Source organism: Myripristis murdjan, chromosome 20 (genome assembly GCF_902150065.1).
Source record: "Myripristis murdjan chromosome 20, fMyrMur1.1, whole genome shotgun sequence".
Classification (NCBI taxonomy): Eukaryota; Metazoa; Chordata; class Actinopteri; order Holocentriformes; family Holocentridae; genus Myripristis; species Myripristis murdjan.
This window is the reverse complement of record NC_043999.1, coordinates 10,261,195-10,285,144: the sequence shown is the minus strand read 5'-3', so window position 1 is coordinate 10,285,144 and position 23,950 is coordinate 10,261,195. Positions and strand designations below refer to the sequence as shown.

General features: G+C 44.0%; 1 protein-coding gene across 2 annotated transcripts in view; it reads left to right on the top strand.

Moving 5' to 3' along the window:
- Positions 1 to 23,950, top strand: part of nrbp2b (nuclear receptor binding protein 2b) — a 33,083-nt gene that overhangs the window by 2,615 nt on the left and 6,518 nt on the right. For both annotated transcript variants that reach the window (XM_030079712.1, XM_030079711.1), the window contains exons 2-5: positions 22,008 to 22,130; positions 23,054 to 23,155; positions 23,327 to 23,416; positions 23,856 to 23,896. In XM_030079712.1, the coding sequence (XP_029935572.1) occupies positions 22,008 to 22,130; positions 23,054 to 23,155; positions 23,327 to 23,416; positions 23,856 to 23,896 (356 nt within the window). The remainder of the gene's footprint in view (positions 1 to 22,007; positions 22,131 to 23,053; positions 23,156 to 23,326; positions 23,417 to 23,855; positions 23,897 to 23,950) is intronic.

Genomic DNA, 23,950 nt, shown 5'->3' with positions numbered 1-23,950 from the left:
GTCATGTGGTATTGTTTACCTCCATAGCTGTTTTCTTTTGAGAAGCATAGGCCAGAGGTGAAAACGGTGTCAATCTTGGTGTTATGTAATCTTGTTGCCTTAAACCGTCACTCCGGTCCACGCTGTCCTGCTTGCCCTCAGCACACGGAGCACTGATTTCTCTCGGGGCATAGCGTTGCCGGTCTGACTGGAAAGCAAAGTTGTGTGAGTTGAAGCATAGCGAGTGAAAATTGCATTACCTGGGTTTTGCGGTATTGGTACATGTCTGTCCAGGCATTGGAAGCGCTGTTGTCTCAGTTAACTTCCATGTGAAAAAGGCTACAGAAAATATCTCCTCAGGTGCTGCCACCAGAAGATTCAAGCCATCAATGAAAACTGCATTTGGTCCAGCATGTGGTTAAACAGGGCACTTTGCTCCCCGAAACAAGCAAATCAAAATCCAAGACAGTTATTGCAGGTTGTAACCAGCGGCTTGCCATCATATCCAGTAATTATTCTGTTGTTTCCTAGCAGTCTGCCTTGTGATTTCTACTATTTCTCAACATGGAACTTAAAACCCACAATGAAAAGCAGCACGTCAGCAACATGATTTACAGACTCATAATTTACATAGCTGACTGGTGGCACGTATCCTGTGATTGCGTTGTCTTTGGCGTGCCCAGAAAGGGGACATCAGTTTGACTGCAGGAAGTCGGACAAAGGCAGGGTAGTTAGTCATCAGACAGTGTCACTGTTGAGACTTGAATGTGATAAAATGGTTCACCTAAGAATCAGACACAACTGTCTCTCCAGATGGGATGGACCTGTATATTGGTAGAGTGTCAACTTTAAAAAGCAGTATATAATTTGTTTTTTTTTACAGCAGCGGCATGGCCTGGGGAGCATATTTCCAACATCGGCATTGCTGCTTAATGACTGTTGAAATATTACTGGAATGCCATAAAGGAATACTATAGGTAGCAGTATGTTTATGTGACACTTTGGCTCTGTTCATGACCACACCTTGCTGCTCTGATCATCATCATGCATCTCAGCAGAACTGTGCTCTACATTTTACTTGATAAAACAGAAAAAATGTACCTTACCTTGGTTGGACACTGCAGTAGAATATATATATGTATGTATATAGGGGAAGGACTGTCATGCTACCTTTTCTAAAAGCAATTTTACTGCCAACATTGTGAAATTCAAACCTGTAACTGAGCCTGTTTTGCACCTGCATTTGTATTTTCATTTTTACAAAAATTCATATCGGTGTCCCTGTTAATCAACTGTAATGGGTGGGATGATATCAGATGTCAGGCTGAAAAAAGAACCCCATTTTGTTCCTCACCACTTCCCAGTTTTTCTTTTGTCTGTACAGCATGTCTAATCCCTCCTGTCTTCCTGTAAAGAAACACCGCACATCATGTCGACATCAGACACTTGATGCCCTGTGGAGTGCTTTCTCCATGTGTTGATCTCAACAGAAGTCAGCAGGGGTTAAAGTCCACCTTGCTCTGTCAGATCGGGCTCTTTATTACAGTCTGGGTCAGGCAGATAATCACTGGACCCCTGGGATGTGGGCTTGACAATGCAGCACAGCAGCCCCCTTTTATAACTGAGCCTACAGCCGGTCTTCTTAGAAACATTGTGGTGCAACAGAGCAATTTTTTTTTTTTTTTAAATTCCAGTAATCGCTCTGAGAAATGCACATCGCCCATTTCCAGCTTCCATCTCCTGAGTCACAAAGGTGAAGACGAAGCAGCGGTCTGGTCGGGGGGTTGGTGGGGTCGGGGGGGCTGCACGTACTCTCCTTGCTGCTAATTCATGAGCGCAGATGAATATGTGAGGTTGAATGTGACGGGCAGATGCTGCTTTCTGCACAGAGGCGCTACCCAGAACTCCACGTACGTGTCAGCGCTCCCAGCATCATACTTGAGAAACAGGAGGCAGTGACAGTCACACGACGTCAATTAGATTTTTTTTTTTTTAATACTCGTTTGAGGTTGAATGTCGCACCTGAATATCAGTTTGAGGAAAACTGAAATAGCCCTGGGTGTCCTTATTAGGAGATGTGTCCCTGCCAACCGAGCTATGCTCTGTTGACGTGACAGTGAAACTGAAGATTGATGATAACAATATAAAAAATCATGATTCTCAGGAAGGTGAAATACTAGAATCTATCCACAGGGCATAATTTGTTTCATTCAGGTGTCTATGTGGTAATTAGGAATGAGCTTATGCAGAAATAATAATAATATCAGCCTACTAGTTTCACAGTTTTCAGGTTAAAACTGACGATGCTTGATTATTTTGACATGCAAATAATAAGGGTGCATTTTGCAGGTAAGAACAGGCTTCATGTCCCCCATGTAGCAGAGCGCTTTCCCTTGCGGTAATTTCCTGTAAAGGCAAACGGCTGCTTTGGACTTTATTGCATCGATTTTGGCCAAGGCTTTACCACAAACAGCCGGCATATCTGCAGTTCTACCCGACATCCCAACAATATGATTCAGTTATTTTCAAATCATGCAATGACCGGTAACTTGGCATAAGATTTGTTACCGCCGACAGCGTCAAATACTCTGGACCCATTGTGCTTTACCCGAGAAGAGCCACTTATCACATTTCCATAGCAGTTAGCCAACAGCTAATAATGCATAGGCACATCTCTGGAGGCCTGGGGGAAAATCATGTCAGAGAAAAGAGAATAACTGAGGCTTACGGAGCCGAGGCTCGCAGTCTGGCTGTGAGACATGCAAGATGTTTTCTTGCACATCACTTGAAGAGGCACTTCAGGTTTGTTTTTCTGAAGTGCCTAGTCTGCCATATGACACTGACATGGATAAGAATGGATTTAAAAAACAACTTTCAATCATGACTTAAAGGAACAGTACACCCCAAAATGAAAATGATGCCATTTCAGCCTCCTGCCCATCAGCTGTGCACAGGATATGTCTGTTTAAAGCTTGAAAAAGGACATAAAATGAGCATCAATTTCCCCTAAACAGCTTTGGCAATCCAGCAATTTAATTTCCAAAAGAACATACTGTATGTCCAAAAAGCATATGTTTAAATTTTTGATTGGAAGTTCTTATTTTTTATATTCTCTGTGGCTTTGCATCCTCTGCCTGGAGGGCCTGCTACTAACAACAGTCATATTAATCATCAGAAAACTATTTCAACAATCTTCATTGGGCTGGGCACAGTAATAAATGGAGTAGAGCTTAAAAGCTTCATTACTTTTATACACAATACTGTATTGCTCATGCCCTCTCATTGTGTTTGTTCACAGTTTTAGTTAACCATAACAACTGGTAGTCGATGACTGACAGGTAACATGAGGTATTACCTGCTGGCACAGTTGATCATAACATGGTGAGATGGTAAGTGAAATAGTGAGCGGAGGTAACCCAATCAAAACCACAGAGCATTGCCGCATCATCAACTGGTAAATCCTGAAATTACGAAAAAATCAGAATGTGTTGCATCACACGTACGTGATGTGTCAGCTAGGATTGCATTAAGTGTGGCACCAGCTGATTGAGAGGTAACTGTTTTTCATCTTTCGCTTACAATGACAAGAGGCCTGCAACATACCATGAGGGCTAATCTGTACAATTAAGTGCAAGTCGACAGAGAAAATCATGTACTTACAGCAGCTATAACCCATTAAGTCGCAGTCGACCGGCAAGTATGGACCAGTGCCTCCTCGAGACAGGCCATTAAGCCGAGCCAACACAGCCGCCCCTGGTCAGAGCCTCAGGCGTGATTGGCCCTCATAAACCCGTGTCACGCTGCAGCCTGCAGTGGTGCTGCCTGTCCTGAGGGGATCTCTCTAATGATTTGCACCTCATGATGATCCGACAATGCAAGGCTGCAAGCTCGCTCGCTGGCTGGTTTGACAGCTGCCCTATGTGGCGTCTGACATCCAGGCGGATTTCCCTGGAGGGGAAACAGGGACGAGCGGAGTCGGCTTTGATCCACCTGTTAGCATAGCTGCTCGGTTAATGGCTGCCCGAGGCCCGCTGCTCAGGGCTTAAGTCTTTACTGGGATTCACATTCACAGTCGTTCACTGGAAGGGGAAAACATTTAGTGCAGATGAGTCCATTCAGCATTGATTTTAGTTTTTTTTTTTTTTTCACGTTATGTGGCAAAAAAAATAAATTATTTGATTTATATGATTTCCAAACAAAAAAAATTGTTGCTACTGTTCACCCAGCTGTGATAACACACTGAAAATGACACACGCCTAAAATCAAGCCATTATATGACATATCCACTATTATAGAGAAAAATGACATTAGATATGATGTGATGTGATAGCTGTTGCCGTGCCGATGCAGCTTGACACATTGGCATCATGCCAGAGTTCATAGGAATATGAGTTTGTCTTCCAGTGAAATTGAATTAATTAACCTGTGTAGTTGTTGATGAAATGCGTCCCAAGTTAAAGCGCCGGCTGTGTGGCGGGGGCAGAGAGTCGCTCCGCCTCCTCTGGATGCACCGACACGTTTCTGCACGGCTTTACGACGCCGCGGCGGTGTCTTGTATCAGTCCATATGGGAGTTTAAATGGCACAGACAGACAGAATGAGAAAACACCTAGTGATAAATATGAATCAGATCTCTAAAATAACAGGATATATCAGCTTGTGACGCTTTAGGATGAGCTGGCAGCCTCTTATTTTAGTGTTATCCAGACAGGAATAATGGCACTGATTTAAAACAGAGAAGAATTGAAGAGACTTCTCTATTCTAAATGAGGAAGAACTTACTTTATAGGTGTTAATACACAGTTTCCATAATTATCTGTGGGATTATTACAGTTGTTACAGGAAAATTCTCCATTATGATACTTTGAAATAGTCATTATACAGGAAAACAGCAAGTGTAGGATTATTTTTGAACAAGACTAAACTTTTTTTTTTTAAATAAGAGTGACGTTTCTACATGTGAGTAGATTGAGATATATTTTCAGCGTGTTCAGAAAACACATGTACATGCTGAATGAAGCGTCTTGTGATGTTCTGAATGTTTCCTAAATGTCAGCAGCAGCGGGATTTCCCAAAAACAACAAATCTATTTTTAACAGGTCGCCAATTCACAAAGCTGTGCCAGTGTCTTTTGCTAAAATACGATGGCGAAAGGAGAAATACCATCAGGCAGGACGCATTCTACAAAAAAGTTTTCTCTTTCAGCTGCTTTGTTCTAGCTTGGTGCTTGTATGATCAGTTTTTTTTTTTAAATATATGCTTTGAAGGCCTAATTTAAAAAACAAACTATGTTTTTTTACTCTAAAATACTGTACAAGCTGCACAGTGAGTTTGCTGATGAGTTAATCATTGAGTTGTAGGTATTGATCAACAACCTTATTGGCTCCCCACTGACATTCTGTGGTCATTTTGTGGTATGGGACCGAGAAATCTTAATTATTGGACTTGCAAATAAAAAGCATCCACTTTGCACTGCCTGTCGAGTCAGTAGAGTTTGCATTTGGACACATTTTCCTAACTGTAATTTTCATGATTGTAATTATGATGTGTCACAGTAGTTGATTAGGAACCTGAACACAACAATAAAAAGGCCAGAGAAGACTAATTTGACAGTCTGTACTGTGTGATTGTTTATTTTTCGGGGGAAACAGGACCCTTTATAACAGAAAACTCAATTTCAGAGCCATTTATGACACTGATTGTTTTTTTTTTTTTGGTCCACAAGATTAACAACACTGTAATGCATTTGCTTGAATAACCTTATAATTTCCTTCATACAGGCTTTTATCTATACTATACTTTTTATCTATACTGTTTTGCATAACCATAACAGTGAAAGCACCACGGTGAAAACTACCCAGCAAGACCTTTCCTGACAAATGTAATTGACGTGCTTGTGTTTGACATTTTACGAGCCGGGTGTTTATGACCCAGCCTACCAGGTTACAGTACAGACTGCATGCTATTTTCATCCGTGCATTTTACAGCTGCTGTAAAGTTTCACGGGGAGGTGGGAGGGGTGGGGCTGGCCCGGTGGCTCACCTGGTGGAGCGCATTGCACACCACGTGCAGTATCAGGGTTTTGTCCTTACCGCGGCGGCTTGGGGTTCAATTCCAGCCTTTTGCTGTATGTCGCCCCCTCTCTCTCCTGTCAAAATAAAGCAGAATGGAAAAAAGAGATTTACTGCGCACCTCACTCTCAGCGCTGGTGTTGAAATGGCACTGCAAATTAAAGGCTGTCACACGGCTGTTCACATGAACTCATGTTGTCTTTGGTGAATTACCGAGCTCCCGTCTGCATGACTTTAATACTAACGCAGCCGAGACACCTTGACGTGCCGTTGTGCTCTAAAATAGCTGGTTACTTTTCGCTCTGCACAGAGACAGAGTTTGTTTATATGACAACAAGCGCCAGCAGCGCCTGCATAGCACCTGTATAATGGTTTTATGCACTGTTTACTCTTTGGCCAGGTGCTTGGGAATGCAGCTACTGCCGACCTCCGGCCTGCTGATAATCCATCCTCAGATGCTCTGATCCTGTTAAATTTCATCAATCTGGGATGCTTTTTGCATTCCAGGAGCTAATTTGCTTTCTTCACACAACCTTTATGTTGAAGCACTGAAATTTCCCAAGGATTTGACAACCCCCTAAAGAAAGAGCTCGAACTCGCTGCATTTATTTTACGTTTTACATGGAAGCGGGTAGAGCTCAAGCTTTTTCCAGTCGAAGAAGAAGCTGTGCGCTGTACCTCGTCCTCTTGTGGCTGTGTTGTATTTTGAACTAATGAGGTTGCTGTCACTGGAGAAAGCGGTATCTCTGGCTCTGGTGTAAAAAGGGTGAGTCAAGACAGAAGCCCCCCCTTTTTTTTGTTGCCAATAGCAACATACAGTGATGAAATGTTTTGAGGTGCTTTAACTAGCCGCTCGGTGATCAGCGGTCCTGCGTGGACAGACGGATCCATTGAGAGATCGTCCACAGGCTCAGAATAGTGTCTGTCAGGTGCACCCGTGTGGATCCTGTTGCCAAGACACATCTTGTGAATTTATATCCCCCTTCCACCCCCCTCTGTGCTACGTTATAGCAAACAGCAGAACAGATGGCGTTCAACTTATTAGGCCCTGTCATAAACAGGGTCTCGCCTCGGACGCGTTAACGAATAATGCTCTATTTATGGCGTTCTACCTGAGTTGCGTCGTCCTCTGTGCCACACAACAGCACATTTCCTAATGTTTGCAGTCTCCACAGTGTGCGACTGATTTGTTTGTTGGACCATGTGATCCCGGGAGAGGCTGTCACCTGGTTGTGAAATGTGAGCAGCACCACCAGGCAGGCCGCCGGGGGCTCATCAGATCCGATGGGGTATTCAGAGAGAGAGAGCTGTCAGCATTTTCCACTCCAGTTGTGTGAAATGGACCCACCCGTTTTCTCTGTCAGTAGGACGGGGGAAGCTGGCATGAAAAGGTATCCTCTAGGAATGGCTGACGCGTCTTGCGGCTGTCAAGGAGCTGTCATAGCAGTTCAAATCACATGACATCTGCGTCCCCCGGGAATTCCTCTGAACAGTCTGAGCGTACATACAGTGTGAGCGTGCTTGAGAAAAGGTCAAATTCCTATAGTCATCGAAGGGTGGTTGAATCGAGGCCAACTGGACTTAGTCATCCAGCGGACAAGAGGCTTCTTCAGATCCAGAAAAGAAGAGAAGATCCCAGACTTGAAGAAGCCTCTTGTGTTAGAGGTGAAAAATCTCTACAGCTGAGTTCAGTTGGCCTCTATTCTTGGATAACCACCATCTGGATGACTGACAGTCTCCACAGAAATTCCTAGAATCGATTCCTAGAGATATTATTTGGCACAGCAGCTTGAGCAATAATGGAATGCATGAGCGTTTGATTGCAAAACATGTTTTCTCAGATTTCTTTGCGTCACCAAATGCATGCAGAGAGAGAAAGAGAGCGAGAGAGAGGTGTAACATTTTAGAATCATTTATATTGACACTTCCATTTGGATTTGCATAATGCCCAAATCGTCCTATCTTTCCTCGTTTATCAGTGTCAGCTGTCAGCATCAGCCTCATTGTGTCTGCCTGGCTTCGCTGCTATATTAAGGTGTTAAAGGAATAATCCACTCTAAGCACTTTAATAGTGTTAAAAGGAGCTGTGACTGATGCGGCACACGTTTCCGGCTCCAATTTGTTGTTTGGCGGCGTATTTTCCGTCTTCTTTCATAGAATTGGCCAAAAGCAGATGACACGACATCACAGAACTATTTTCCAGCCACCTAAAAACGAGCAAATGCTTTTTTTTTCTTGACTTATCACTTTGCACCAATGTTCAATAATCATACAGGTAGAAAACCATGAGATAGACATAACAATTTTTTTTGTTTCACTGAGAGTTGGCCGCTCCACCCTCGCTCACCTGCAACAAGCTCAGACACGCTTTCCTGTGCTTGTCAAAAGGAATGCTGGGAAATGGAGGAAGAGGAAGTTTCTATATGAAGCAATAAAAGTTGACAAGAGCAGTTTTGGGAAAATAGATACACCAAAACACAACATATATCCTGTTTTATAATATTTAATAGTGGAAGTATATTCGAGGAGAGAATTTCCCTTGTAAGCATCGAATGCTCTGCCCGGAGAATGCTGTGTTTTGATACACATACCAGTATATAATCATAGTTTTAGTGGTCATCCATCTTGTATCATCCATTGTAATTTGTAGCCTCTAATGATTGTTTACTCCCTGTAAAGCTCTGTCTGGCTCTGACTGATTCCCAATAGGGTTCCCAGGGACTGAAGCATGCAAAGACAGCACAAATGAGAGTCAGAGTGGAGGGCTGCAGTGGTGAAGCGAAGTTTGTCGGCGCCTGTGCTATTGAATCAGAGCGTTTCACCCCTCCCCCTCCACCATAGGCCATTAAGGCAAAGGGCAAGGTCCTCCACCTCCTCACAGCTGCCTTGACTTAGAGATTTGCCGCACTTCCACTTTGATCAAAGAACGCGTGCATGAATTGAAGCCCTAAAACGAAACACCGATCTCTCTGTGTCGTCCCACTGTTGGCTGCATAAAGCCTCCAGCAACATTTTAATTATCAATGAAAGAGGGATACTACATGCATTTCACAGACTTATTTTTTCTTACACATTCAAAGTGAGCTCTTTTTTTTTTTTTTTTTTTTTTTTTTTTACTTTGTTTGACCCACTGATATCACGACTTTGGCTGCGTAGGTTTCCAAGTGTTGACTCATGCCATTGCACTTCGGCAACATGGCTTCCCCTCATTTTTTTCCACCTTTGAAAGCAAACACAAGAGACCATGTGGAAGAACAGCGCATATATTAATACTTAAAATGTGGCAGAACTGGTTAATTGTTAAATTCTGGCACTATTTGTTATGAAAATTCAGCTATTTGCATTTTATTTCGGTACTAATTGAGGTTGCATTTAATATTGTTGATGGCATAATGGAAGTGCTTCAGAGAGTGGAAAGCAGGCTCTCCCTGCTCAGGCTTTACCATTGATTTTAATAAAGATTTATTTGCATTGTTGATATGACTCGCATGCAGAACCACAGCAATATCCAGTCTATAAGATGATTATGTAATGCATAATCTACGCCGAGGTGTGTGTTAAAGGGTTTTTAATGCACAACATGGAGGCAGCATGGTGCATTAAAAATCCTTTAACGCATACCTCGATGTGGATTATCCCGCTTTTACCACGACCACTTGCCAACAATAAAAAATAGGGAGAGATAAATTAATTAAGGGAGCCATGCAGGGTAATACAGAACGGTAAGAAAGCACACCCTCCATCCAATCAGAATCCAGTATTCACCCACACTGTGGCATGAAATAAAATGTACATTTACTCTAAGGCTTTAAGAAACTGTTGGAGGAAAAAAATATATCAGTTTCACAGTTTGGGTGGTAGTCTGTTTCCAGTCAATGCAAAGAATTGACCTGTGATGTTATGTAAGTGAAGATGCTGCATGATGCTGCCACAGCAAAAGCACTTTATATTAATCAAATATGAGCTGGTATATGAACAAATTCTGACCTGTGTTAATGCTTTGTGAGTCCTAGATGAATTTCTGAGGAACCAATTAGTGAGAGCTGCTTGCTTGCAGCCTCATCGTCTGGCTACAGACTTTCTCCTCCTCTCCTGAGCTGAAGTAATATCTCACTTCTGCTTGGCTTTTAGTTTACCTAATGTCTGCCTCCGTTGTTGAAATCGCATTGCCACGCCCTGAAATATCTGCTGTCATCCTTGCCTGAGGGATTAGAGGAAATTTGCATTCAGTATTTGAATTTGCCACTCTGGTTTGTGCGGCCCAGACAGCTGAAAGTAAAGCAGGTTGCTTGCATGCAGGGGTTGAATTAGAAGTGCATCCCAGCACCCATCAATCAGGCAATGCCTAATGAATTAAAGATGCGCCCACTGAATGAATGGCCTCACCCCCACTACGAAGTGATGACATGAGATCACTCTTGACGCCCCATGCAGAGACTGTGGACAGGCAGGTGATGGCCACACTGTGACAGGCTCATGGAAAAGGGCCCTGCTACTCCCCGATGCGGCGCTTCCACAGGCTCTCTTATTAAGCTTTGTCTACAGTGTTACACAACTGTAACAGATACTAAAAACAGCACAGTTTGATCTCAGTGCGTATCTGCCAACATGCAGTCATTTCTACACGTGCCAGAGAGCCAGACTCAAGCAGTGGCCGGCTCAGGTTGTCATCCACAGCTCAGCTGTTTTCTCCCAGGAAGAGGGGGTGGAAAAAAAAAAAAAAAAAAAGCGGATATGCCATCATCAGTGCAACCGCTGCCAAAATAAAACACAATTCCACTCCTCCAGCTCGCTCTCTCCTTCTATCCCATCCTGCTTGCTTTAGGCTCCTTCTCTTTTTCTCGACATGAGGCCATCTTAACAAGCTCCGTTCCAGTCACTTGACTAATTGCGCCCATAAACACAACAATAGGTCTGAGAGAGAAACTTCTACTTCATGTTAACTGCATCCTCACACCCCTCTTAAGTGGTTGGTTCTGCTTGATGTTAGTTTGCTCGCTCGGCCTTGGAGTTATGAGCTAATGTGAGCGAGTTGTTCCAACATGCACAAGCACGCCGCAGCACTCACCTCGAGCTTTTAGCAAGCTACTGTGGCAAATACTCAATAAAACTTTGCATTGTTTGCCAAGCCTTTTGAGCTTTTACCCTGAGTCACCCCTGCTGCAAGCTGGAAAGATGTACTGCAGTAACCTCTGCTGGAGATGTAAGGAGGGGTGGGGCGGCGACGGTGGTGGTGGTACTTGGGGGAGTGTATTGCTCTTCCGCTGGTTTTGCAGTAGCAATGAAACAAGCAGTCTGTGTGGATTTACAAGCATGAATTGGGTAATCCACTGGGCAGAAATTACCCTGCTTTATGGAGAACTTTAATACTTGGGTGGACTCTGCCAGACCCTGTTAAGCCGTGCCAAGAACAGAGTCACTTGCAGATGTTTTTAAAGGAATGGGAAAGTCTCCAGTTTCAGGTCAAGGCAAACACACGTCCCTTTTAACAGCCTGTGTTGTGGAGAGGTCTCACCCAATTAGAACCGCTGCTTCTATTCCGGGAAGTGGACTGTTATTGTTAGCTAAAAAAATGACCCATTGCAGAACACTCCATCCTTGTTTTGTAAACCTTCTTTTCTCTCCCTCAGCGATCTTCGGGTGCCAAAAATGTGGCAGTGTGAGTGAGTTTCTTGCAGCTGAAAGGGCTCCAAGTTTACAGGACCCAGTTGGAGCACCTCGTCCACGGGAGAAATGATCATAATGAATTTGGAAGTGCGGCTTTGGCTTCAGGATAGCAGAAAATCCTATTCAGTCATCTGTGCATTGCATGTCTTCGGGATTTACTGGGCTACGCATCGGCGGCAATCCTACTTCATTAATGTGGCAGTAATTCTGACAATGACAAACAGCCATATCATTAATTAATCCCTCGGAGAAAACAGGCATTGATGATTCTCACTGACCCTCTGCAATGATGACATTTATAATTCATGCACACAGTGGGATTTCTACAAGAGTGAATCAGGCTGAGAACTATCAGGTCACCTCTGGATCTACTGTAGACATACAGTATATGTACTGTCTTGGCTCTGAAGGAATTTCCCCTCAGCGCTTGTGTAAAACTGCGTGTTGTTGCCTCAGGGCAGATACTGAGGTAGAAGTGAGATTGAGGTCAGAGTGTTTCAGCATATCGGACTGATTCAACAGGCTGACTGTGGCATTAAACAGGAAATAGACCAAATGCTTTCGGCCACAATGGCTAGCGTCAAGAAGAGCTTTGTTATTTGCGATCAGTGTTTTTTTTTTTTCATTTGGTCAAGGAAAAAAAGAAAACCAGAGCATGCGGTTTGTGGCTGGTCCTGCACGATGATCCAGTTTTCTTTTATCCAACCTCAAACGTGATTTCTTGTAGTGATGATTAAGAAAGAATCTCAAAGAGTTGCAGTGATAAAGCATTGCCTCTGAATGCCGTTTTCCTGTGTTTCCATATCTCGCTCTTGCATTTTGCTGTATAGGATAGGACCGCCTTTTGATCCAAGGTCTTTTTACTTAATTAAAAACGACATAAGCAACAGGTCAAGCTTGTTAACCCTGCAGGAAGGAAGGGAGAGACAGACTCTGCATCACCACAGGATGAAAATGTTTATCTCACCAGGCAATTTAAACTTATATGAAGACATAAAATATTATCCTCTCAAGCTAAATGGGATTTGATTCCAACATTGCTTCTGTTGTTTTAAGAATTATCTTTTGACAAAGAAGCACTAACTGAAAATTAGAAAGGACTTCACTTGATTGAGGAAATTTATCAAAACAAGTTTCATTGTATTGGAATAAAGTCATCTTATTGCACTGCATTGCCAATAAAAGATTAAATGGCTGGTTGATGGTGATGTAGACATTTTTTGCAGGGATTACTCATTCCTCAATCCGGTGACTTGCCGCTTGGTTGTGCGGACGTGTGGGTGTGTCACTACATGGCCTGTCTGTCTGCCGTCTGCCTGTTTGCTCTGATCGATGGCTTACGTGATTGGCCACCGCCGGGTTGCGTTCTGGCAAAAGTTGAATCCGGTTCAACTTCTCGCCAGACGCCTCTGCGTGTTTTTGCTGGCGCGGCGCAGAGCACTGTCAGACTATCGTCACCGCGTTTCTGCTAGACTGACGGATTCTGTGTGAATTCAGCCTTGAGCTTCAACTCTGACTCACGACCTTTGCTGCATGCCCTCCCCCTCCTGTCACATTTGTCCTGTAAAAGAAGCACAAATCATCTCCAAAAGCATGATTAGATAAATGAAAAAAATTTGCCTTTGCCATAAGTTTGACTGATTACTTGAGGAGCAGACAGCTAGGACACAGAATAGCACAGCGATAAGGAAGCCAGATAAAGATTTATCACGGTGTATGCAATACCTGCTATGTGGAGAGGCAAACAGCCAGGCGAGCACTGAGGTGTGATAAGGCAGGGTCTTGTTTCTTTGTCCTAAGCCAGAGCTAGTCTTTCTAAATTGCCATTTGATGACAGTTATGTTTCCAGTGCATAACGTGACATCTGTGCATGCTTATCACATAGCACCTATTCATATTCCACATGGCAGGTAAAGGGACCGACAGATATGCATCTCTCACCCTCAGAATGAATGAAACATAAATAAGAGATGAGGTCTCGTCATGAGGCAGTCGCTTATAGTCCTAGCACCGCTGAGGCGTTTGTGAACAACGTCAAAATGTCTCTCTGCCGTCCTTTCGCCCCGTGGAGGTCATGAGGGGATCTCATTTCCTTTATCTTAAGTCGAGAGCTTGAGCACAGAAAATGCGAACACAGTAGATGTGCGCTCGGATCAAATGGCGCGGCCTCCTGACCTTTTGCGATCTCGCCGCTCGGACACCGTAGCGCTTTATCGGTTGAAAATGCAGCGGTGTGTGTTTAAAAGCGAAGTGGGACTTTTTAAACTCACTGACTCATCAGGAAGGAGAGGTTCAAGAGTCTGATGCCGACTGAGTCAGACATCAATACGCTCAGGGTTCACAGCCGACTCACCGCAGCGCAGGCTTACATCCACGTACGCAGGAAGACCTGATGGGCTGATGCTCTGACTCAAGGGGCTTGAACAGTATTTAACATTTTTAGGTGTCTGACTTCTGAGTAAAAAAAAAAACGGTGTTAAAGTGGCAAGCAGGCATGCAAAGACACAAAAATGTCCACATTTGTATGCATATAAAGTATGCAATCGGTCCAGTAATGCGCGCGGACACACCCATATTTGCATACAGTTCCCTGGAAGTGGAGATGACATCAAAGGCTTATTTGCGATGAATCGGCGTTCAGGGTTAAAAGGAGAAAGATGGAGCACTCTGGCTTATGTAACAATGCTGTTCAGCACTTTCTATGCTTATCACGTCCAAGTCAGGGCCGCTTCTAACTTCTTGAATGCAATTGTGTTTTTTGCCATCTCTCTCTCTCTCTCTCTCTCTCTCTCTCTCTCTCTCTCCGTCTCTCCCACCAGGCCTGTAAATCTGGAGCTTTGTGACAACCCGCTGACAACAATGGGAGCGAGGACAGCGTGGCTAGTGTAATCTCGTATCCCTGGTACAGGCTGAAACACGGCGTTAGTGGACAAAGACAGGGACGATTAGGCCTCCAGCTAGGACTCGACCGGAGAAACAAAAACTGGATTTCACGAGAGCAGCACAACATCCGCAGGCGCTGAACATTTGTAATCGTTGTGCAGGCTTCCCAAAGCTTATCCGGCCCCATGTTCACCCCAAAGTACAGCCTGGTCATGGTCTTGGACCCGACAGGCTGATTCCCATTTTTGAGGCTCGACTGTTTCCTGTTCGGTCGACAAACTGGATAGTGTTATCCAGATTTGGGTCTGTTTTGTCACAAACAACATTCTCCTTTCCTGCTCATGTGCTTTTGAATTATCCAGAGTGCTTTATGAGGGAGGCAGGACAGTGTTTCTCTCCCTGGTACAGTGTGTTTTGACTATATGGCTTCCTGCTGCTTTTTGTTTTGCTGCAGCTCTCCCTGCGAATCCATCAGCTCAGCTCTCCGGCCTTGCTCTCCTACATTCCTCTTAGTGGGAATTTTTAACTGGCTCAGGAGGAAAATGAATAAGTGAGACTTGACAAGAGCTGATCTGTCCAAAATCTACCCGCGATCCCGAATGACCTTGCCGGTCTTTGTGGAAGAGGACGAACCACGCGCATGCTTTGGGAAATCAAGATCGCTGCAGCATTGTGCCTGGCATTTTAATTTAGATAATGTGGACAATCAAGAGCATTAATCGGAGCAATATTCCAGCAAAGTTTAAATGAATTTGCTTAAAATCCCCTGTTTGCACCGTTATCAAAAAGGCGCTTCAGGTCGCTCTCACCGAAATTGGAACAGGGAGACTTTAGCTCTGTTTCCTGTCTCCCCCCCCGCATGAGGCTACAGCCGACGGGTGCCACACAGACTCGCTCGGCACGTCGTGTTTCACGCTGAGTGGGCACACGCTGTCTGAGACGCTGATCTGATTTGGTGCTGCACATGTCACATCCTGGGGCGACAGACCCCATTGAGGCGCGTTTCACAGGCACTCGTCTGGCTGGAGAAGGTCAGCAGACGGTCAGTGGCTCGAGGCCCCCGTCGCTGACAGGACGGGGCACTAGGTGGGCACCGTGACTCAGCTCGACAACCAATGGGAGGGAGGCCTCCGTGGTTGTTTACTGCTTTTACCATCAGCTCCAGTTTGCTCGCTCGCACATGATTTAATATTCTGTGGACGAATGGTATTTCTGGATGATAAATAAATCACTTGTTATATAATGTAATTTCTAGCAAAATGTTTTCCCTTTTGGCTGTTTATTGTCAGTGGGCTGCTGTTAACTGGGCATGACAGAGTGAGTGACTTTTAATGTACCCTACTACAGTTGCCTCATTGAAACTAATCAGTCACTGCAATGTAATCCAAGGGATTTATCCAAATTCAGCAATGTATTCTGATTACTTTGTTGTGCCATAACTGAGGTACAGATTAGAAAAGGTGAAAAAAGTCAAATTTAGCTTATTTATTTCAGCTTTGTAGACAAAAAAAAAAAAAATCTTCAGTGCCACATTTGCTCTTATTTAAATGTGCTTCTGAAATTCTCACATTCACTTCAGAAGTATTCCTGTAAATAATCCTCATTTTTCACAAGTAACTGTAATCAGAATAGGATTTTTTTTTTTTTTTTTTTTTTTTTTTTGGTAACATAGCAGAATATAACATTTTTTGCATTTGGAATATGTGGCACTGTTACAAGTTTGCATCTCACTTTGGTGCTCTTTTTTTTTTTTTTTTTGGCTCCCAGATACACATTATAGAGTTATAAGCCATTTCTCTACTTGCGATATCCATATCCAGAACATTTCAGTGCGAGTCTTTTGATCCTGCTCGTCTTTGAAGCCAGCAGAAGCTCGGGGAGAGAGAGTACAAAGTGAAAGAGATCCCTGGACTCATTTACATACAGCGAAAAAACATGCATTTAGTGTAACGTCATGCAGATTGTTTGGGTGTAGTCTTTTGCCGGTTCTGCATATTAAATATTAACGCGATGCAACTCGCTTATACGGCACCCAGCGGCCTCTCAGCTCATCATCTAGGTATGAGGTGGGAGTGGGAGGAGGCGCAGTGGAGGCGAGATGCTGACGTGTAGGAGACAAAGGCTTTTGTCACTATCGGCCTTGAACCCGCACACATTGTAGCGCTCAGACAAAGGCACTCTTTCATTTACTCTTTTTTACCGTCATGTCACAGAGAGAGACGCTGCTTGCGTACAAAGAGCTGCCATACTATAGCTGTGTCCCCCCCCTCCCGTCCTACCTCTGTGCTAATCTCCCCTCTGTCCACTCTGTTTTGGTCTGACTCATCAGGCCTCTTTTCTAATATTGAGATAATACGCTGGCCTTGTGCCACATGTAAATGAGATCCCACTTGGAATCCCTGTCGCTGCAGATGGGCACGCCAGGGCTTCTGATCACGCTGCGTAGTGGAAATCAAATCCACGCACTTTCCTCTACTCTGAATTGGCCACTGCCTACACTCTATACCGTAATCCTATTTACCCTGCTCTAAATGTATGGTGGATAAAGTCCAGGTTGTACTTTTCACGCTGTATTGACACTCACCTCTCCTTGTAACCCTCTGCTGACAATAATGGCACGCCGTGGCGGTGGATTGTGGGTAATCTGCCGTGCTGATCACTCGGGCTCAGGCGGGATCTGAGAGAAAGTAAAGTTGCTCTGCTGTAGCGTGTTTACTTGTGCTGGATTCATTGTCCATTCACTGCAGAGCAACACTGTGAAGCAGGTATGCGGCAGTGTTTTGTTACAAGGCCTTGCCAATAAATTAAATAGGGCACGTGCATCCAGTGAGGCATTCAGGTACCACACGGACATGGCAAGAATAACAATAAAAAAAAAAACAACAACAACAACATATGAACGAGATTTATTTCAATTTGTGGATTTGTTGTTTAATTGTTATGATACCTTGACATTATGATCTGACTAAAATCTGAACAATATTTTGCGTGAAGGTACTGAACCTGAAAATGTTTTTATTTTAAAAATACAGATGATAAAACCACACTAGAGAGACATTTTCTGCAGTGAGGTAAGGATATAGATCATGTGAGAGCACTCAAGATACCGGTTCTACCTGGATTAGGCGGTGATCTAGCAAAACACCAAACAGCAGAATAGAAGTTGGTGTTGTTTTGACATCAACATGTGATCCTCAAATCCCTTCCCACACGTTGAACCCACCTCCCTCCACCAGCCAATCAGGGCCCAGGAAATACTATGCTGTTTACCAGTCCCACACTACCATGACCAAGCAACAGGCCCCAGTAAACCCCCGGGGGCGTACACCCAGGGACAGGGGACCAACTGTTTCTCTACATCTAAAGACAACAAACAACACCCAAACCCTGACGCCAAAGTGAAACTGAGATGGTTCCCTCCTGATACCACTGAAACTGTGGAAGTCCCACTGGTGTCCGTATGGCAGGGCACTGCATTCTAGCCCTGTAATGCCCGTAATCAGATTATCATCCCTTGTTGAGTGGGAGTAGAGCACAGAGATTATATGTCATCTCTCTCTCCCTCTCTCTTCTTGTCTAAAGAAAGCTCCTCTGGCCTTACAGAGAGCGGGACAGCTGCACCGTGCGTTGAGCAATGAACAAACCGCCATGGTTAGAGACCATTTGGTTCAACATTTCTCTCTCTGTTGACTGACATTTTTCACCAACACCAAGATGTCTGTGGTCTACCAAGTGTACGAAATACAGTAACGACGATATTCATAGCAGCTTTAGTGGTCGCCGTGATTGCCAACACTCTTACAGAAAACCAAGGCAGCTTTCCTAGAAATTTGGAGGAACAGTCAATACCAATTTGCCCGTGCTACGCGCAAACAGGCGCCTTACATACCACAGCTTTGTGCTACACGGGCAGAAGCCGCAGTCCCGGCAGTCTGGTTGGGTGCCAGGCTGTCATCTGTGTGGTATTTAAGGTGGTGCCGTGGGTAGGGTGGGTACCGCTGTTTGGGTGTATGCTTGTTGATGAACAAACCCCTTGCTGTTGAATCTGGTACAGAGAGCCATTTTGATTCCATTCATAGCTGCGACCGAGATGATGATGATGTCACGTATGCTGGCAGGAGCGTCGTACAAATGGAGCTCTGTGGTGTGTAGCGGTAATGAGCACTCACTGGGTGTTAAAAAAAGGAGCCCAAATAATAGTTGTTCAGCTCGCTCCCCTGGCATCAGGCTCTGCGCAAATCCTCGGTTATTTCATAGAGACACTTTGCTGATATTTTTAAAGACACGTGCCTGGCTGTTTCCGTGCACATCCTCCACGAGAGATGAGGGGAAACAAAGCTCCAGGTGTGAGGGGAGGAAGGAGCAGACGGGGGGCTTCCATGTGATCAGATAAGGAGGAGTGATTCATGAAATTCAGTGACAGTAATTTCATGCGCTGTCTGTCTACGGCTGATTAACGATACTTTTTTTTTTATGTTTCTGCAATGATTTGGCACTGAAGCATTCAGAGGGACTTTGCATGTACGCAAAGCCTTGAGAAAATGATATGCAAACACGTTTTTTTTTAGTTTGGTGCATCAAAAACTTGCATGCGCATTGTCTTGTGTGACAGGGTTCATACCGTCATGATGAAAGCTGGAAAAAAAATAATTCTGAAAATGCATTTTGCAGTTATGGAAAAGTCCTGAAAATCTAACTAAAATAGCAGCAGCAAGACTGACAGAGCAATTTTGAAACACTGTTGTGGCACTTTAGGATATGTGTTGATGCATCCATATGTCTTAGTTTGGTGAAGGAAGTTGCAAAATGGCTTATTTTACCTTTGTGTAAACACTATCCAGTTTTTTTTGGTCAAACTGATGACAAATCATGTGACTTTAGCTCGGACCATAATTAGGACAGACTCATGTAGATGTATGTCTGTTGCTCATTTTTTCTAGAGAGGATCATATACAGTGTTCACAATACAGACTGACCTTCACAACATATGCAGTGTTAAAACACACCTTTTCAGTGGCAGCTCAAAAAACTGATCACAGACATTTAGATCAAATTTACAGAGAAATCATGGAAAAGTCACTGAAAAGCAAACAAGTCATCCGTCTCATCCATATTTGCATCCACAGCAAATAAGAAGTAGCTTACGTTTACGTTAAACCTGGATGGCACTTCTGCACCTCTCCACAAGCCTCATTTACTACATGAATCAAATATCATGTTCCCATGAAAATGAATAAAATAAAAGTGGTATCCATACTATAATGTCTGCAGCAGGTGTCCTTGTTAGGGAGTAAATGGAGTTGCCAGAAAGTGCCTCCCCTCCCCGATTAATCCCTATAGGACTGTCACACTACCACAATACTTGTTCTTGCGATACTTAAAGGCCTCAAATGTATAATGCCAGCAGTGGTTTTATGATGTAGTCAGCCAAGCCTTGATTAGAAAGGGGACAAAATTTGTGGCAAGCCAAATAGTTTTACATAGGATCGTTACTTCAGATGTGACCAGTATTTACTGACTTGCAGTGACGCTCTGTGCAGAGTGATACATCAAACCTGCTTGACGTGACTGGCCTTAGCAGTAGTTCAGAAATATCAGTCTGCAGAATGCTGCCATTGACCAGTCAGTACAGAGTGTTTCACAGAGCTGTGTAAAATAAGTAGATGTAATAATTTGATACTTCATCGATCCCTGTGAGGAGATTCTCTTTTGTCTTGCCTCGCTCCACAGGGAGGTCAGAGGTCAGATTCATCTACAGGAAGGCAACTCAGTAGCTGGTAGGGATTAAGCGTCCCGTTCAGGGACACTACGGGAAGGTGATGCTCGCTATCATTGGAGTTTGAGACAAGTCCCAGTGGTTTAAAAAAAACAGCCTCTCTGTAATACCCTGCTGCCCTCAGAAACTCGCCGAGGGAGAGCACATCAGGTCAGCCCAACTAAGGCAGTAATATCCTGTGTCGAGCAGTCTTATGCTCTGTGCTGCTGCCGCGTTAATGCCTCCTCGTGGTGTGTCTGCCACAGAGCCCAGGGCGGTCTGTGCCTGCCAGATTACTAACACAGACGCCCAGACACAGACACTACAGCTGGGCCTCACCATGCACTCGGCGCCGCATCCTGCCTTCTGCAGTCCTTAAACGCCCGGCACCACCTCCTCTGTCATCTCCCCTCTCTAAATCCCTCAACCACAATCCCCACTGCCTCTCCCTCTAATCTATCCCTTCACCCCTTTTTACACTATTACTCATCCCCTCTTCCCTCTTCCTTCTTGTCTATTTACTGTTTGTACAGCATCCTGTTCGATCTGAGTCTGGTTGGTCGCGCCACAGTGTTTAGCATCCTCAAATCTGTGAATCGGTGAATTATATCTCATCTCTCCGCACTGATCCCCTTTCATGCATTAAGTGGATGGAAAAATGAATTTGTTGAGGATTCTAGGCCTCAGAATGAAGAGCTCTGATGCACCGTTGATGCAAACTGTATCTGTGCCCCGCAGAAACAACCTTTGTTGCTTCTGGGCATGTGCAAATCCGCTGCCACTGAAACCTGTACCTGATCTATGATTGTGCCTGCATTTGAGAATTTGCTCTAACATTTTCCATTTACCACAGATTTATGAGGGTGAATCCACTATAATCTCCTGCAGTATGTCTCTTAGTTAATAGGACAGGAAATGTTATGTGAAGAAATGTGCACTGTGGCACTGCACAAAATAGGGATGAACTTGAAATTGTCTGGCTATTTCAGTGTGGATCATCGGTTCAGAAGCTAGAGCGCGACCTGCATCAGCTCTCTGAATGATTGGCCTGTAGCCCTGTAACAGATGCTTTTTTTGTTAGCAGGGGTGATGTCTGGTTTATTCAGCCATGTTTTCGTTGAGCATATTCCCAGGGCTTGCTTGTGTTCCCTTGTTATAAGGCTTATCAGTTGTGCTCTGTGTGGTCTGGGAAAACCGGCATGTTCTGTTTCCTCTTGTCTTTGTGCCCACTGTAGTATGGCGATGCTGGTTTGCTGGGCATCACATGTGCCTGGGTTGGACTTGGATAAGCATCCCCCCTCCCGCCCACTCTTCCTTCTTTTCTTTGGACTTGGCTCCTCCAGGCTCCACAGGGAGCTTGGCCTGTGATGGCAGTGTTGGCTGGGTATTACGGTGCCCTGATGGACACAACCACCTCCCCCTTTTTCTCTGACTGTACTGTCTGTCGCATTGTTATATAAAAATTGCTTTGTCATTTTCCCTCTATTGTAGCTGCAGCACTGAAATCTGCACCTGACCTTATGTAGCATCATCCCTCTGGTGTGAAATTATTTTTAAAATTAGCAATAAACTGGTGCGTCAGATTTGGCAGCCACAGTGCTAGCATTATGGTGGGTCTAATATGAGTTTCTGTCTGTGTGCTTCCCCCTGCAGGTGAGCCAGGGTAATGTCCCCGGTGTGGAAAGTGCCTCCCTGGCCATGGATACGGAGGAGGGTGTGGAGGTAGTGTGGAACGAGGTCCTCTTCTCTGACAAGAAGGTCTTCAAAGCACAGGAGGTACCGTATTTCTTCTTACTTATAAAGTCATTACAGCTACATTAAAGAAACAGTTCACCCAAAAGATAAAAGTAGAAAAAACTAAGAGGCTGGGGAAGCTGCTTGGAACAGCGTCAGAAGGCACAGAGGTGCACTTTGCAGAAGTTTACTTGGCTCAGTTGAGGTGAAATGCATTAGTATCCTGTTACTTTAACATGCTTTTTTCTAATGATTAACTAAATGTATTTTTTATTTGCAAGACGGAGTACCTCGGAGCTCTCGTTTTTGGTATCTTGGAAAGTATCTGCAAAATAAGAAAAAAAGACCTACTGTAATTGTTTTTGTAACTACAAAAAAAAAAAAAAAGATATCCTATATATTCCCACTTACTCCTAGTGCAGTCTATCCATCCATATAATTTCTGGGTGATTTGGTGAGGTTTCTAGTCTACTGCAGTCTTCCCTGTCGCTCAGCACCCCAATACAAAAGGGCTGGTTAGATATTGATTTGTGGAGCTCAAAGTGTCAAAAAATAAACTCAACAGTGGCAGCTCTTTCCTAAAAACATTGAGAGTGAAATTTGACATATTCCACAGGCTATGAGAGCAAAGAACTGTTTCCCGCTGAATAACAACAGCAAACTGCATCCATCTACTCCAAACAAGAACGAATTAGAGGCAGAGGGATACATTTTCTTGGTTACTGTTGAATTCTCGGCATGTACATTTTTTTTTAACAGTTTCAGCATGAAAAATGAAAATCCAATCACTGGGAAACGAAGATCACAGCAGACTCGAAACCTCAACCAAATCACACAGAATTTGCTCGAGGGGAAATGGGGAAATGGATCTTTTTCGTGTTTTGAGTGAACTGCTCCTTTAACTAGTAGGTTTAAAGGCTGTTCCGTGTCCAGGAGTTTCTGATATGCCTTTTTTTTTTTTTCAGGAGAAGATCAAGGAGATGTTTGAGAACCTGATGCAGGTCGAGCACCCCAACATTGTCAAGTTCCACAAGTACTGGCTGGACATGAGGGAGAGTCAGGCCCGGGTGAGAGTTCATTACCCAGCATTCTCTGCCGCATCTCAGCCTCGCTTTCTTTCTCCCATATTGTCTTTTTTTTTTTTTTACCCCCCTTCTCTTACTTTTTCTTTGTCACCCACACAAATACACACACCCGTGACTCAACAATAATTACCTCCTCCATCTGTGACCCTGCAGGTTATATTCATCACAGAGTACATGTCGTCAGGCAGCCTCAAACAGTTTCTGAAGAAAACCAAGAAGAACCACAAGACCATGAATGTGAAGGTCAGTGTTTCTTTCTTTTCTTTTCTTTTCTTTTCTTTTCTTTTTTTTTTTTTTAAATGCCAGTCTCACGCTGGAGTGTTCACTCGGCCTGTCCCGTGGTGGCAGCACATGGTACTGCATTCTAATCCAAATTCAGATCCATATTTCCAGCAGGATTAGAAATGACGTAACAGTGTATCCTGGTGGCTCAGTGAGCTCACGATGAAGTGTGTCTGAAACCAGTTAATCCGTCCAGCATCTCATCCTCTCTTTCCTCACTGTCTTTTCTGTGTACGTCTTCTGCTGTGTGCTGTGTCATAATGCAGGACTGCCATTAAAAAAAAAAAAAAAAGATGATTATCTATGACTAAAAATGGCAGTAAATATAGTGCATTTTCATATAGTACAGCATAATCAGTATCTATTAGGACTCATGTTACTCTGTTACACAATATTTTAGGCTTGGAAGAGATGGTGCACCCAGATTCTTTCCGCCCTCAGGTATTAATTCATTTCTTCCTCAGGATTTTAACAAGAGAAATCTCTAAAACCACA